The sequence below is a fragment of the Oncorhynchus tshawytscha genome, linkage group LG05 (assembly GCF_018296145.1).
Source record: "Oncorhynchus tshawytscha isolate Ot180627B linkage group LG05, Otsh_v2.0, whole genome shotgun sequence".
In the NCBI taxonomy this organism is placed as follows: domain Eukaryota; kingdom Metazoa; phylum Chordata; class Actinopteri; order Salmoniformes; family Salmonidae; genus Oncorhynchus; species Oncorhynchus tshawytscha.
Window position 1 is genome coordinate 62,456,010 of NC_056433.1, and position 14,287 is coordinate 62,470,296.

Genomic DNA, 14,287 nt, shown 5'->3' on the forward strand with positions numbered 1-14,287 from the left:
CCCCCGGTGATGCGTTGTGCAGACCTCACTACCCTCTGGAGTGCCTTACGGTTGTGGGCGGAGCAGTTGCCGTACCAGGCGGTGATACAGCCTGCCAGGATGCTCTCGATTGTGCATCTGTAGAAGTTTGAGTGCTTTTGGTGACAAGCCGAATTTCTTCAGCCTCCTGAGGTTGAAGAGGCGCTGCTGCGCCTTCTTCACGATGCTGTCTGTGTGGGTGGACCAATTCAGTTTGTCTGTGATGTGTATGCCGAGGAACTTAAAACTTGCTACCCTCTCCACTACTGTTCCATCGATGTGGATAGGGGGGTGTTCCCTCTGCTGTTTCCTGAAGTCCACAATCATCTCCTTAGTTTTGTTGACGTTGAGTGTGAGGTTATTTTCCTGACACCACACTCCAAGGGCCCTCACCTCCTCCCTGTAGGCCGTCTCGTCGTTGTTGGTAATCAAGCCTACCACTGTTGTGTCGTCCGCAAACTTGATGATTGAGTTGGAGGTGTGCGTGGCCACGCAGTTGTGGGTGAACAGGGAGTACAGGAGAGGGCTCAGAACGCACCCTTGTGGGGCCCCAGTGTTGAGGATCAGCGGGGAGGAGATGTTGTTGCCTACCCTCACCACCTGGGGGCGGCTCGTCAGGAAGTCCAGTACCCAGTTGCACAGGGCGGGGTCGAGACCCAGGGTCTCGAGCTTGATGAAGAGCTTGGAGGGTACTATGGTGTTAAATGCCGAGCTGTAGTCGATGAACAGCATTCTCACATAGGTATTCATCTTGTCAATCAGATGTATTTGGCATCGATCAAATTGGCAGGTTTGCAAGTTCCCATTCAGTTGTCAAAACGTAGGTTGGGACAAGCATGCTTTGGAAGGCAAGCTGCAGAAGGACGAGCGGCTACTATTCCCTTCCGTTTATCAGTGCAATTTTGACGGACAACTAGCTGAAAAAGTGTGGGAGGGTTTATGTATGGTTCCCTTGTTAGATTTTTAGCTCATCTCGCTCTGGTCTGGCTAGTGTTAGTTGTTGATCTTGTTGATGTGCATAAGCAACTGAGGGAGAGAGAGCTTACCTTTTACATGGTTGTTTGACCAATAGGACTGTGACGTTTCTAAATGTAGGAGGACACCCGAGGTATTTACAGAAGTCCATTCAGGTGTATTTTGTGGCTTTTGGCAAATGTGTTCTAATGCTCTAAAGTCGCGTTGTTGCTATGCCTGTAAACACAGTCCAGTTAAAAGTGAATGATGGCAGGCCTGTGTGGCAAATGGCCTATTTGCATAATGTCCTACTGTAGTTCTGATTGGGCTATTGCTATAGAATTTTCAAATACCTTACTGTATGGAATTCTAAACATTCTAGGAATTTGAAAATGGCCACATCGAAGTGCTCGCTTGTCCCCCCCCCCAAAAAAAATGTTTCCGGGGTGGATTAACAGATTTTAAGATTTCATGTTGCTTCATAGGTGATGGATTACAGGCTCAGAGGACAAATCTGTGTGTGTGTGTGTACCTATACTTGTGGGGACCAGAAGTCCCCATAAGAATAGTAAACAAACATTTACCAACTGGGGACATTTTGTTAGTCCCCACAAGTTCAAATGCTGTTTTTTAGCTCCTTTAGGGTTAGGGCCTAGGGGTAAGGTTAGGGAAAATAGGATTTTGAATGGGACTGAATTGTGTGTCCCCACAAGTTCAGTTATTCGAGTGTGTGTTGTGGCTGGGTAAACCGCTTGTGGTCAGAGCGAGAGTCGCAAACTGAATGCCTGTTGTGTTTGTGGGCTGACCGCAGTGTGTTTAAGTTGTTCAGATTCACATATGAATACACCTATTCCTCAAAAGTCTAAGTTAGAATCGTCTCCAACACTTGGATGTCAAGTCTCGTTTGTGCTGGGAATCATGAGCTTGTGTGTATCTATTACTGAGGTAGGGAAGAGTGATGTTTGGAAGACAGTAGGGGTCTCGTTGGGGCCGTGTGTGGCCCCTGTGGTGTGCAGCACAGGGAGCACCCCACTGTGAGGTATAGTTTTGGTTGGCCCCATGCCTGCTGTTATGGCCAGCCAGCTCCACTAGCTGTCTGTCTGTAGTTTAACTACAGGACCTTCACAAGCCACATAACCTAAAGTTGTTGATAAGTATGGGTTAGGGTTGTTGTAGCCAGAGTGCTGACACAGTTGAAGTCCCTCAACACGTGTTCCAGGTGAACTGGGAGCCAAGCACTTCTCTCTCTCTCTCTCCCCCCCCCCTCTTTATCCCTCTCTCTCTCCCATATCTCTATCTCTCCCGCTGTCTCTGTGTGTCAGTCAGATGAGTTAGTGCTGTGATTTACTCTGATATATCGATCGTTGAAAAACCCTCCGCCTCACAAAACATTTTCAGAACCTCTAGGCCTGCCCTCATTTTGTTTTTAAGATCTGCTTTAGCTGTTAGGCCAGTTCACATAGGCAGTCTTATGTGAACTGTGTTGCTGTGCTCTTACGTCGCTATCCCCAGTCATACAGCATTAACAGATGTGTATCCAGAGTGAGCGGAGAGTTTTCCATGGATCTCACTTGACAGCACAGCATGTATAAGTGAAGACAGTTGAACCTAATTGTGAGTGGCGATATCAACGCTAGCAGACCGATATTATAAATGTTCCAAGCCCCGAGTGTCAGTGTGAGGTTTAGAGTGGTTTCTATCTGATGTCTGGATGGAGGGTTGCGTTGTAGGATGATGTGGTCAGAGTAGAATTATATTGTATTATCAGTGTTGTTTTTCTTCAAACGACACCATGAATGGAACCTTCTATTCATTCAGAAACAACTCCATTCGCTATCGATTGTCACAAAATGCGTGCGTGTGATAGTAACATTCAGCCACACACTGTAGAGTGTATCGCCACCTCATTATGTTGACTTATTTATTTAACCCTAATCTATCCTGGTTAATTTAACAACCATTTCTCATTCTCAGGCAGAGAGGATATTAGGAAACCAAAGCTTAACAGGAGCAAGGGTCCACATACACACACACACACACACACCACATCTCTGATCTCGCCATCTGACCTTCTCACTTACTCACACAATAGAATTATGGAAAAACTACAGCTCGACCGAGAGAAGGAAGTTACTCCAGTGAAATACAGTAAATGTCCACTGACTCATCGCTGCTCCCTATATGCTTTTTATTGATCTAGGCTAGTCAGTTAAGAACAATTTTTTATTTAAAAAGAAGGCCAAACCCTCCCCTAACCCAGACGATGCCCTATGGAACTCCCGATCGCCTGTTGTGATACAGCCCGGAATCGAACCCTGGTCTGTAGTGATGCCTCTAGCACTGTGATGCAGTGCCTTAGACCACTGCACCACTCAGGATACTTGAAAGGTAAAGTTTCTATTTCCCAATAAAGGCCCAGCAGCAGTGAATGGACATTTACAGTGTAGCAGGTTACCTGTTGCTGAGCTCCTATGTGTAGCTTGTTCCCTTGACATCCACATACAGCCCGTCTGTCTCAGGCTCTCTGTCTAAGGAGTCCTTCTCACTCACTGTACAGAGTCTCGCTGTACATAAGCCTCAAGGTAAAGCTAGACCGATCTAGATACCAGTCCCCTAGAGAAACAGCGTTGCTAAACTCCCCTGATTCTTCTGCACCCAGAAAATAACTGCTAACAGAACGTTCTAACCTCTCCTGCAGAGCAGAGCTCTCCCAGCTGCTCACATAGCTACACAACACAATGCATGGAGTGAGAAAGCAATCCTCAGTGAGCCTCGGTGCTCCAGTTCAGTCCCCTCCTCAGGCTCTGCTCATCTACACTTCTCCCATCTTACACAGGTGCTCACCTCTGTCATGTGGTTAGATCTCCGGAGCTTCAGAATCCAGAAGCTTGCTGTTGGAAGCCTGCTGCTCAGCAAAGTCCACTCCCTGTGAGGCTGGCGTTAGGGTTTAGAGCTGGAGCTCTCTGTCCATGACTAAACTACCGGTTACTTCTACTTACTGAGCTCTGGTTCCTCAAGGTTTTCACAAATGATTGGCTGGAGAGGGAAGGGAGGGAGAGAGGAGGGTTTGGAGGAGGGAGGCTGTTTTTCCACCTCCTTTTCTCCCTGTTTCTTTTGGTATGCCCCAGCCCACCTCTGATGTCACTGGTCTGAGAAAAAGAGAGGGGGATATCAGAAGAAGCTCCCCCTAAAAGTTGTTTTTTTAAGGAAAGATGTTGGTAGTTGGAGAAACTTCAGGGTTCAAGAAATCAGTTTGACTTTCTTTGTTTGGGGCAGACAAACACAGGTCCAGGTCTTCTCAGTAACCCACATCCCACTACTACTCCAAACTCACCAGCCTCTGTCTGGCTTACTCCTCTGTGCTTATACCCCTCTGTGTGATTCAGAGACTCCGTCCATCCCTTCCTAACCCAGCCTGTAGTGATAGGGTTCATGCTGTGACACAGTAATTCTGATGTCGTTGTCTCAGGGTTTACAGGAGCTTCCTTTAGACACTATGTAATACAGACAGCTGTGCACGAGTGGGTGTTTGTTGGTCACACTACTTTGTAGAGAGATGCAAAGGAGGCTCCAGGTGTATGGAGAGACCCTCTTCCTCACCTCCCCTATCCCTCCCGTTTCCTCCCCTCCTCCCTCCCTCAGCCATATGAGATGTCAGAAAGAGGGAGGGGGGACTAGTTGATAATTAAACCCACCAGTTCTATTCATGCACCACACATTTCCAGATTGAACACTGGAATGAGAAGAGGGGGGTCAGAGGAGAGGAAAGTAGGAGAAGAGGGACCTTTTTCCCCCTGGGACTTAGTAACGGCTTCCTACTCTTGTCCTATATTTGTGAGTCCACACACACGTTCTGGGCAGACTTCACTCTTGCATGATTAACTGTAGTCATCCGTCTGACACGCTATGAAATTACCAGTAATGGCGGTTAAGCCTTCGTTGTTTCTCCTTCTCTCCCTCTCTCCTTCCCTATCTCCCTCCTTTCCTCCCCTTCTTTCCCTCCTTCCCTCCCTTTCTCTCCCGCTCTCCTTCCCTAGCTCTCTCCTTTCCTTCCCTAGCTCTCTCCTTTCCTTCCCTAGCTCTCTGCTTCTAATCAGAGTTTGATGGTATGACAGGCTCTATGTTCCGTGGTGCTGGGCGGGAGATAAATAGAACGGCGATAGAAAGCAGTAGAGAGGAGAATAGAATGACAGATGTATGGAGAGGGGGGGGATGTAGGAATACAGCGTGATGGGAGAAAGCGACAGGCAGTTAAATGGTGCTGTAAATTAATCTAAAATTCGCAGAGATGGAAACCAGCTACTGCCTTTGTCTCCTAATGATAATATTTATGTAATGAGAGACTGAGAAGCTTAGAGCTGTAGTACTGTCAGGGAGATGGAGACATCAAGAAAGAGAGGGAGTTGGCTGGGCTAAGAAGAGGAGTGAAGAGCATATCATTACACAGTGCCTACAGAAAGTATTCACACCATAACGTCCAAGTGGAATTATGTTTTTAGAAATGTTTACTAGTCAACCCCTTTGTTATGGAAATCCTAAATGCCATGGACTCTGTGTGCAATAATAGTGTTTAACATGATTTTTGAATGACTACCTCATCTCTGTACCCTACACATTTATCTGTACAGTCCTCAGACGAGCAGGGAATTTCAAACACATTTATTTATTTTACCAGGTAAGTTGACTGAACACATTCTCATTTACAGCAACAACCTGGGGAATAATTACAGAGGAGAGGGGGATGAATGAGCCAATTGTAAGCTGGGAATGATTAGGTGGCCATGATGGTTTGAGGGCCAGATTGGGAATTTAGCCAGGACACCAGGGTTAACACCTTTACAATAAGTGCCATGGGATCTTTAATGACCTCAGAGAGTCAGGACACCCGTTTAACGTCCCATCCGAAAGACTGCACCGGGACTAACCAGGACCAACCCTGCTTAGCTTCAGAAGCAAACCAGCAGTTGGGATGCCAGGGTGTTATGCTGCTGGCAATACATATTCAATCACAGACCAGGGAGGTTTTCCCAATGCCTCGCAATGAAGGCACCTATTGGTAGATGGAAAGAAAATACATGAGTATTCCTTAGCGCATGGTGAAGTTAATAATTACACTTTGGATGGTGTATCAATACACCCAGTCACGGCAAAGATACTTGCATCCTTCCTAACTCAGTTGCCAGAGAAGAAGGAACCCGCTCAGGTATTTCACCATGAAACCAATGGTGACTTTAAAACAGTTCTGGAGTTGAATGGCTGTGATTGGAAAAACTGAGGATGGATCAACAACATTGTAGTTACTCCACAGTACAAACCTAGATGACAGTGAAAAGAAGGAAGCCTGAACCAAAAATATATATATATTCCAAAACATGCATCCTGTTTGCAATAAGGCACTAAAGTAAAGCTGTGGCAATGAAATTAACTTTGTGTCCTGAATACAAAGCATTATGTTTGGGGCAAATCCAACACAACACATCACTGAGTACCACTATTCATATTTTCAAGCATGGTGGTGGCTGCATCATGTTGTGGGTATGCTTGATATTGGCCAGGACTAGGGAGTCTTTAGGATAAAAATAAACAGAATAGAGCTAAGCACAGCCAAAATCTTCAAGGAAAACCTGGTTTAGTCTGCTATCCAACACACTGGGAGACATGCACCTTTCAACAGGACAATAACCTGTTGAGGACAATAACCCACTTGAGTTGCTTACCAAGATGACATACAGTTTTGACTTAAAACGGCATGAAAATCTATGGCAAGGCTTACAAATGACTGTATAGCCATGATCCACAACCAACTTGACAGAGCTTGAAGAGTTTGAAAAATAATAATGTGCAAATATTGTACAATCCAGCTGTGCAAAGCTCTTAGACTTACCCAGAAAGACTCATAGCTGTAATTGCTGCTAAAGGTGATTCTAACATGTATTGACAAGGTAATCAAGATCAAATGTGATTTTTTTTTTTAAATGATTTTTCTTCCAATTTTAGAGTATTTTGTGTAGATCGTTGACAAAAAAATCGAATTAAATTCATTTGAATCCCACTTTGTACAACAATGTGGAGAAAACCGAGGTATGTGAATACTTTCTGAAGGCACTGTATACAGTATAGTTAAGATGTTTGTGTATATATGAATGACTAAAATGTGTGTGTTGACTAAGGAGTAGGGCTTAGTCAGTATGTGGTCTGGAATGACCTCTGCTCCCTGGTGTTCTTTTGAATCATACCTCGGTCAGATGGGCCGTGTCTTCAGTTGGCTGGAACAACAGAGGTCTGAGAAATGGAGAGGCAGGGAGAGAAGTAAAGATTGGTTGGTCTGCAGGGCAAAAGTTTTTCACTGAGTCAGCAGTTTCTGTTTTCTGTTTACGTTCATGTTTGTGTGTGTTTTTGTAAGAAAGTAAATGCTGAAGTGATGTTAGTTCCCATGACAATGGCGAAGGTACATAAAGATGTCAGCCCCCATGTACTTACCACAAATGCCTTGTTTGCTAAGTTCGCCATATTGTACATGGCTCTTGTTACACTTTTTTGGTAAAGGCGTTAGCTCACTACACATGATCTCAATTCTAGCTCCAAGATGGCGGCAATTTGAAAAAACAACTAGATTGTGCTGTTTTACTGGCACATTGAACCATGTTGCATGCCTTTGTTTAGCACTACCCACAGAGTTCTTAAACTATGATGTCATATCTGATTCCTCCATCTTTATGCACCTTCGCCATTGCATTTGTTACTCTAGTACATGTTAGTGTTCCAGGATTCTACTTAGCCCAGCATCTCTTGTGTTTATTTAATAGTGTTTACCGATGACTGTCTACAAGTCAGACTGTTTCCCCCTCTCTCACTCTCTGTAGGGATGTATCTGTCTGACCTGACATATATAGACTCAGCGTATCCCTCTACTGGCAGCATCCTGGAGAATGAACAGAGATCCAACCTCATGAACAACATCCTGAGGATAATATCTGACCTGCAACGCTCCTGCACCTATGGTACACGCGCACACACACGCACACACCACTCGCACACACACGCACACACCACTCCCTGCTCCATACCATAAGACTAATTTCTCTGTCTCTGTAGATATACCAGTGTTGCCTCATGTCCAGAAGTATCTCAACTCAGTCAGGTACATTGAGGAGCTACAGAAGTTTGTGGAGGATGACAACTACAAGTGAGTAGTGGCTCTGTTACATTAATGGAGTTTGATAAGGTGACATTTATTGGAGGTCATAATCAGGTGTGTTTAGTGTCTGCTTCAGGTGTGTGGCATGTGGTCCTCATGGGTTGTGTTCAGGTTGTCGTTGAAGATTGAGCCAGCCACCAGCACCCCTCGCTCTACTGCCTCTAGAGAGGACCTCGTAGGTCCTGACGCTTCTACGTCTCCTCTCTGTGGGCATAAGGGCCCCATTGCAGACGGAACCAAAATCCCTCCCACGCCCCCCTCCCCTAGGAACCTCCTCCCCTACGGACACAGAAAGTGTCACAGCCTGGGCTACAAGTGAGTCAACTCAACACTGCGGACTCACTTTAGCTCACTATAATATCCATTACCCCATCATCGTCTGAATTGTATGCCATAATCACCCCTATGAGCTTTTTTTAGGGGGTTTGCAAATTTTACTGCATTGGTTCATTATCATGTTTTTAATAGTTATTTTGTTTCCCTGTAGTTTTATCCATAAGATGAATACAGTGGAGTTTAAGAGCGCTACGTTCCCCAACGCTGGTTCTCGTCATCTATTGGACGACAGCGTCATGGAGAGCCACACCCCTGCAAGAGGACAAGCTGAGAGCTCAACGCTCTCCAGCGGCATCTCACTGGGTTAGACACACAACTGTGTTTTGATTCCTGTCTGTTGTTTTATTGAATATTTGAAACATACAATATACTTGAGTGAAGCAACTCAACAACTACATCACATTAGTCATCTAACAGCCTCCCATCCAGAGCGACACACCGAAGCAACCAGGGTCAAAACCCTGCTCAAGGGCACGTCAACAGATCTCCCACCAGCCCTCCAAGATCCCCCCCTTCAGTTCCACAAGATCTGCCCCTCAACCATCCAAGACCCGCCCTCACATTTGCCCCCCACTGAGAAAAATAAACAATAAATAAATACAATAATTCCATTCCCAAGACCACCCCACCCCCCCAATGCACCAATAACCAACAAAATGAATAAAAGAGGGAAAAAAGACAAAGGAAACAACAATGCAAAAAACAAAAGACATCAAATCTAGGACAACAAAAATCATAACAGCAAGGCCAACTGAATATGTTTGAGTGCATGTACAGTGGGGCAAAAAAGTATTTAGTCAGCCACCAATTGTGCAAGTTCTCCCACTTAAAAAGAAGAGGCCTGTAATTTTCATCATAGGTACACTTCAACTATGACAGACAAAATGAGAGAAAAAAATCCAGAAAATCACATTGTAGGATTTTTAATGAATTTATTTGCAAATTATGGTGGAAAATAAGTATTTGGTCAATAACAAAAGTTTATCTCAATACTTTGTTATATACCTTTTGTTGGCAATGACAGAGGTCAAATGTTTTCTGTAAGTCTTCACAAGGTTTTCACACACTGCTGCTGGTATTTTGGCCCATTCCTCCATTCAGATCTCCTCTAGAGCAGTGATATTTTGGGGCTGTTGCTGGGCAACATGGACTTTCAACTCCCTCCAAAGATTTTCTATGGGGTTGAGATCTGGAGACTGGCTGGGCCACTCCAGGACCTTGAAATGCTTCTTACGAAGCCACTCCTTCGTTGCCCGGGCGGTGTGTTTGGGATTCTATGCCCTTGCTGATGGAAGGAGGTTTTCACTCAATCTCACGATACATGGCCCCATTCATTCTTTCCTTTACATGGATCAGTCGTCCTGGTCCCTTTGCAGAAAAACAGCCCCAAAGCATGATGTTTCCACCCCCATGCTTCACAGTAGGTATGGTGTTCTTTGGATGCAACTCAGCATTCTTTGTCCTCCAAACACGACGAGTTGAGTTTTTAGTTCTATTTTGGTTTCATCTGACCATATGACATCGTCCCAATCTTCTTCTGGATCATCCAAATGCTCTCTAGCAAACTTCAGACGGGCCTGGACATGTACTGGCTTAAGCAGGGGGACACGTCTGGCACTGCAGGATTTGAGTCCCTGGCGGCGTAGTGTGTTACTGATGGTAGGCTTTGTTACTTTGGTCCCAGCTCTCTGCAGGTCATTCACTAGGTCCCCCCGTGTGGTTCTGGGACTTTTGCTCACCGTTCTTGTGCTCATTTAGACCCCACGGGGTGAGATCTTGCGTGGAGCCCCAGATCGAGGGAGATTATCAGTAGTCTTGTATGTCTTCCATTTCCTAATAATTGCTCCCACAGTTGATTTCTTCAAACCAAGCTGCTTACCTATTGCAGATTCAGTCTTCCCAGCCTGGTGCAGGTCTACAATTTTGTTTCTGGTGTCTTTTGACAGCTCTTTGGTCTTGGCCATAGTGGAGTTTGGAGTGTGACTGTTTGAGGGTGTGGACAGGTGTCTTAATACAGGTAATGAGTGGAGGACAGAGGAGCCTCTTAAAGACGAAGTTACAGGTCTGTGAGAGCCAGAAATCTTGCTTGTTTGTAGGTGACCAAATATTTATTTTCCACCATAATTTGCAAATTCATAAAAAATCTTACAATGTGATTTTCTGGATTTTTTTTCTGATTTTGTCTGTCATAGTTGAAGTGTACCTTTGATGAAAATTACAGGCCTCATCTTTTTAAGTGGGAGAACTTGCACAATTGGTGGCTGACTAAATACTTTTTTGCCCCACTATATGGCACTATTTACGTGTGTGTGTGTCCGTGTGTGTGCATTTGAAGGAGGGTGTGTGTATTTTGCATGTGTACAAACACCTGCACGGCATCAGCCTCAGGTAAAACGGAATTAACTTAAACAACACGGCCCCTCAGTGTCATTCAAACATACTTTTTGTTTTATTTTGACGTAATCTTTTAACTTATATTTTGACTGTTATTCTATTATTCTGTTACCCTCAACTCCACTCCCACTTGTCTCCAATCCCACATCCCAACCCTCAGCTTCCCTCAGTCCCTCCCACCCATCTCTGCTGGCCACCCTCTTTATATTTCTATGCACCATATATCTTTCAAATATGCTGTGAATTTGAACATAGAATTTCAATCTGTCTAATCAAATAGAATCCACCGATTGCGAGTTGAAGATAAATACTTTTACAATGAGAATTAGTATATTAGTAATTGACTGACCTGGTCTCTCCAGATCTCCTAACACGGAACCCAGACCGGCTGCGCGCGTGCGCCATCGTGCATAAATGTATTTTTTGTCCCACTACACCAAACGCGACCATGACACGCAGGTTAAAATATCAAAACAAATTCTGAACCAATTACATTAATTTGGGGACAGGTCGAAAAGCATTAAACATGTATGGCAATTTATGTAGTTAACTTGCACTTGCTAGCTAATTTGTCCTGGAATATAAACATTGAGTCGCTATTTTACCTTAAATGCACAAGGTCTTCTACTCCGACAATTAATCCACACATAAAACGGCCAACCGAATCGTTTCTAGTAATCTCTCCTCCCTCCAGGCTTTTTCATCTTTGAACTTATATGGTGATTGGCATCTACACTTTTACCACGACAACCAGCAAAACATTTAGTGTTTCAATCACCCACGTGGGTATAACCAAGGAGGAGATGGCACGTGGGTACCTGCTTCTATAAACCAATGAGGAGATGGGACAGGCAGGACTTTCAGCGCGATCTGCGTCAGAAATAGAAAGGAATTCTATTTTAGCCGTTGGCAACACAGACGCTTGCAAGCAGTGTGGGTGCAATAATTGAATAACATGGATTTCTACATTTATTTTGCAACGCTCGTGCAGGCTATGTGTCTGGTCTGGTCAGCATGTAACGGTACTATTTCGAGGGTCAATTTTAGATCAATGTTATGCATTTTCAGCCATTCCTGAATCTGACACCAAAAACAGGCTACCTGTGTGCAATACCAAAATAAATGGTCTATTGATTCTGTATCCACTCAACCAAATCTGAAGAGCTTCGATGATTGTATGCCCCAAATATTCAACGTTTTGTTGGTGGCAAGAATTCTATATAATCATTTTAGATGAAAAGCATGAAGTCTTGAATCTTACTTAAATTTTATATATCAACTCGTACACCCTGTACCATGGAATCGGTACATCAAAAATCTCTTCCCAACTATTTTTCAACCTGTATAGCACAGTTGTCAATATCCTGATCCTCAAATGACACTGGCATACATTCCTATTTATGCTATTTTTATTCCTCTGCCAGTTTTGATCCTTTATATTGGGCAGAAATACCAGTTCCCTACCTCCTCCCACTGCCACCTGCCGCCTCCAGTTTGGGGGTACAATTAGTTGTGATCTTGGATTGAGCAGACCTTCCCATATAATTCTGATTACTCCATGAAAGACATAACTCTACCATTCCAATTTACAATATAATTTAAAAACAAAATACACTTTTCAAAAATCTTTCCCATAAATGCCAGTATTTTATCAACCAGCACATTTGAGTTCAGCCGTAATATTTGTTCTATCTTTTCAGGGGGATGAAATTCAAATTGTAGCCAGCTCTGCAATGCTTGTTGGAAAAGGAATAGGGGAGGAGATGAGAAGAAAGGAGGGTTAGTGACTTAGCAGCAGGAGCTTTCACTGCCATGACCCCTGACCTATACACCCTGACCCCAGCCCCACGGCAGCCACCACTGCCTTAAAATATCATTCGGAGAATCATAGATGACTCTGTCTTCAGTAACGAGTTTATGCAAATTATTTGTGTTGGAGATTCAGGAAGAATGTGGGTGCATTTTTCTCCATATTCCTTCCGGTTTGCTTTATTTTTGTAATAGATTACATTAGATCGTTCTTGAATAAGTTCCTCAAGTTCTTTTTGTTTTTCCTCTAACTTATTTTGTATCTCTGTAGTATCGTTTTTATTGCTATCTACCTGTACTATTAGTTCATGGATTTCCCTTGTTAGTCTTGTTTCTTTAGCCAGAAACTGCTTTTTTATTATTGATGAATATTGAATTGAATGACCTCTGAAGGTACATTTTAAAGGTATTCCAAACAATACGGGGATTTTCTGAACATATATTTTGAACTGGAAAAATTCAATTCTAAATTATTCTGTCTTAGTTAAAAATAAATTGTCCTCCAGTAAACTTAGATTAAACATCCCTGTCCATGTGGAAATTATGTGAAGGCCAATTAGATGCTGAACCAATCGCATTCTGTCTCCTATTAATGTTTTTAACCTTTGATGCAAGAGAGAAAGAGACAAAGTAGTCAAGATGACCAGTGTAATTTAGCCTCCTCAATGTATATCTCAATTTTTTTTTTTTTTTTTGTCTCCAAATATCCACTCGTTCTGATGTGTTTATAATATTTGTGATTTCCTTAGGGATAGCCCCCTTTTTTCCAATTTAAAATGACATACCCAAATCTAACTGCCTATAGCACAGGCCCTGAAGCAAAGATATGCATATTCTTGGGACCATTTGAAAGGAAACACTTTGAAGTTTGTGGAAATGTGAATTGAATGTAGGAGAATATAACACAATAGATCTGGTAGAAGAAAATACAAAGAAAAAAACAACCAGTGTTTTTTACCACCATCTTTGAAATGTAAGGGAAAGGTCACAGTTATAGCCATCACTCTGGTTGTAATTCCGATAGTGTCCACAAGATGGCAGCAGTTTATGTGCAAAATTTCAGATAACTTGAAGTATGACTCGAGACTTTTCGTGTGAAGTCCCCAAGGTATATTTGGGCAAATCGTGAAGGAGACATTTTAGTTCATATTCCATTTTTCTGCAAGAATATCGTCAAATCTGTATGCAAGTATTAGTAGCCATATTATAAGTTCAACATTTGCAAAACAACCAGTTTTCATAACTTCGTAACTCTGAATATTCTTATTTTTGTCCAAAATGAAAAGGCATGCTGTTGCTACAAGGTTAGTTGCTAACATTTTACGACAAGTACATGGTTTCCGGATACTCCCGTAAAGCCCAGCTCATTGGCCATCTAGCTAGCTTTGTTTGACCCTGATTGGTGCTTATTAGATAGTCGTTCAAGTGATCGGCGTGCCATGAAGGCGTCGCCCTCTGACCAAAAATGGTGTCCTATAGGATATACTACACCCCTAATAAAATATTGAAGTCTTGTTACCTTCTAGGATCTCTGAGGAATAGATATGAACGTGATTTGACTCGTTGAAACAACGTTTA

At 43.4% G+C, this 14,287-nt stretch overlaps 2 protein-coding genes across 6 annotated transcripts in view; one reads left to right on the forward strand and one right to left on the reverse strand.

The window, feature by feature from the left end:
- Positions 1-3,902, reverse strand: part of LOC112251072 (angiopoietin-related protein 1) — a 45,228-nt gene extending 41,326 nt beyond the window's left edge. The window contains exon 1 of the mRNA XM_024421749.2: positions 3,817-3,902. The gene's annotated coding sequence lies outside the window, so the exon portion shown is untranslated. The remainder of the gene's footprint in view (positions 1-3,816) is intronic.
- ralgps2 (Ral GEF with PH domain and SH3 binding motif 2) overlaps positions 1-14,287 on the forward strand; it is a 139,493-nt gene that overhangs the window by 110,207 nt on the left and 14,999 nt on the right. For all 5 annotated transcript variants that reach the window (XR_002953610.2, XR_002953611.2, XM_024421745.2 and 2 more), the window contains exons 9-12: positions 7,836-7,973; positions 8,068-8,158; positions 8,282-8,485; positions 8,658-8,809. Coding sequence is in view for 3 of the 5 variants with exons in the window: in XM_024421745.2 (XP_024277513.1) it covers positions 7,836-7,973; positions 8,068-8,158; positions 8,282-8,485; positions 8,658-8,809 (585 nt within the window). In the remaining 2 variants the exon portion in view is untranslated. The remainder of the gene's footprint in view (positions 1-7,835; positions 7,974-8,067; positions 8,159-8,281; positions 8,486-8,657; positions 8,810-14,287) is intronic.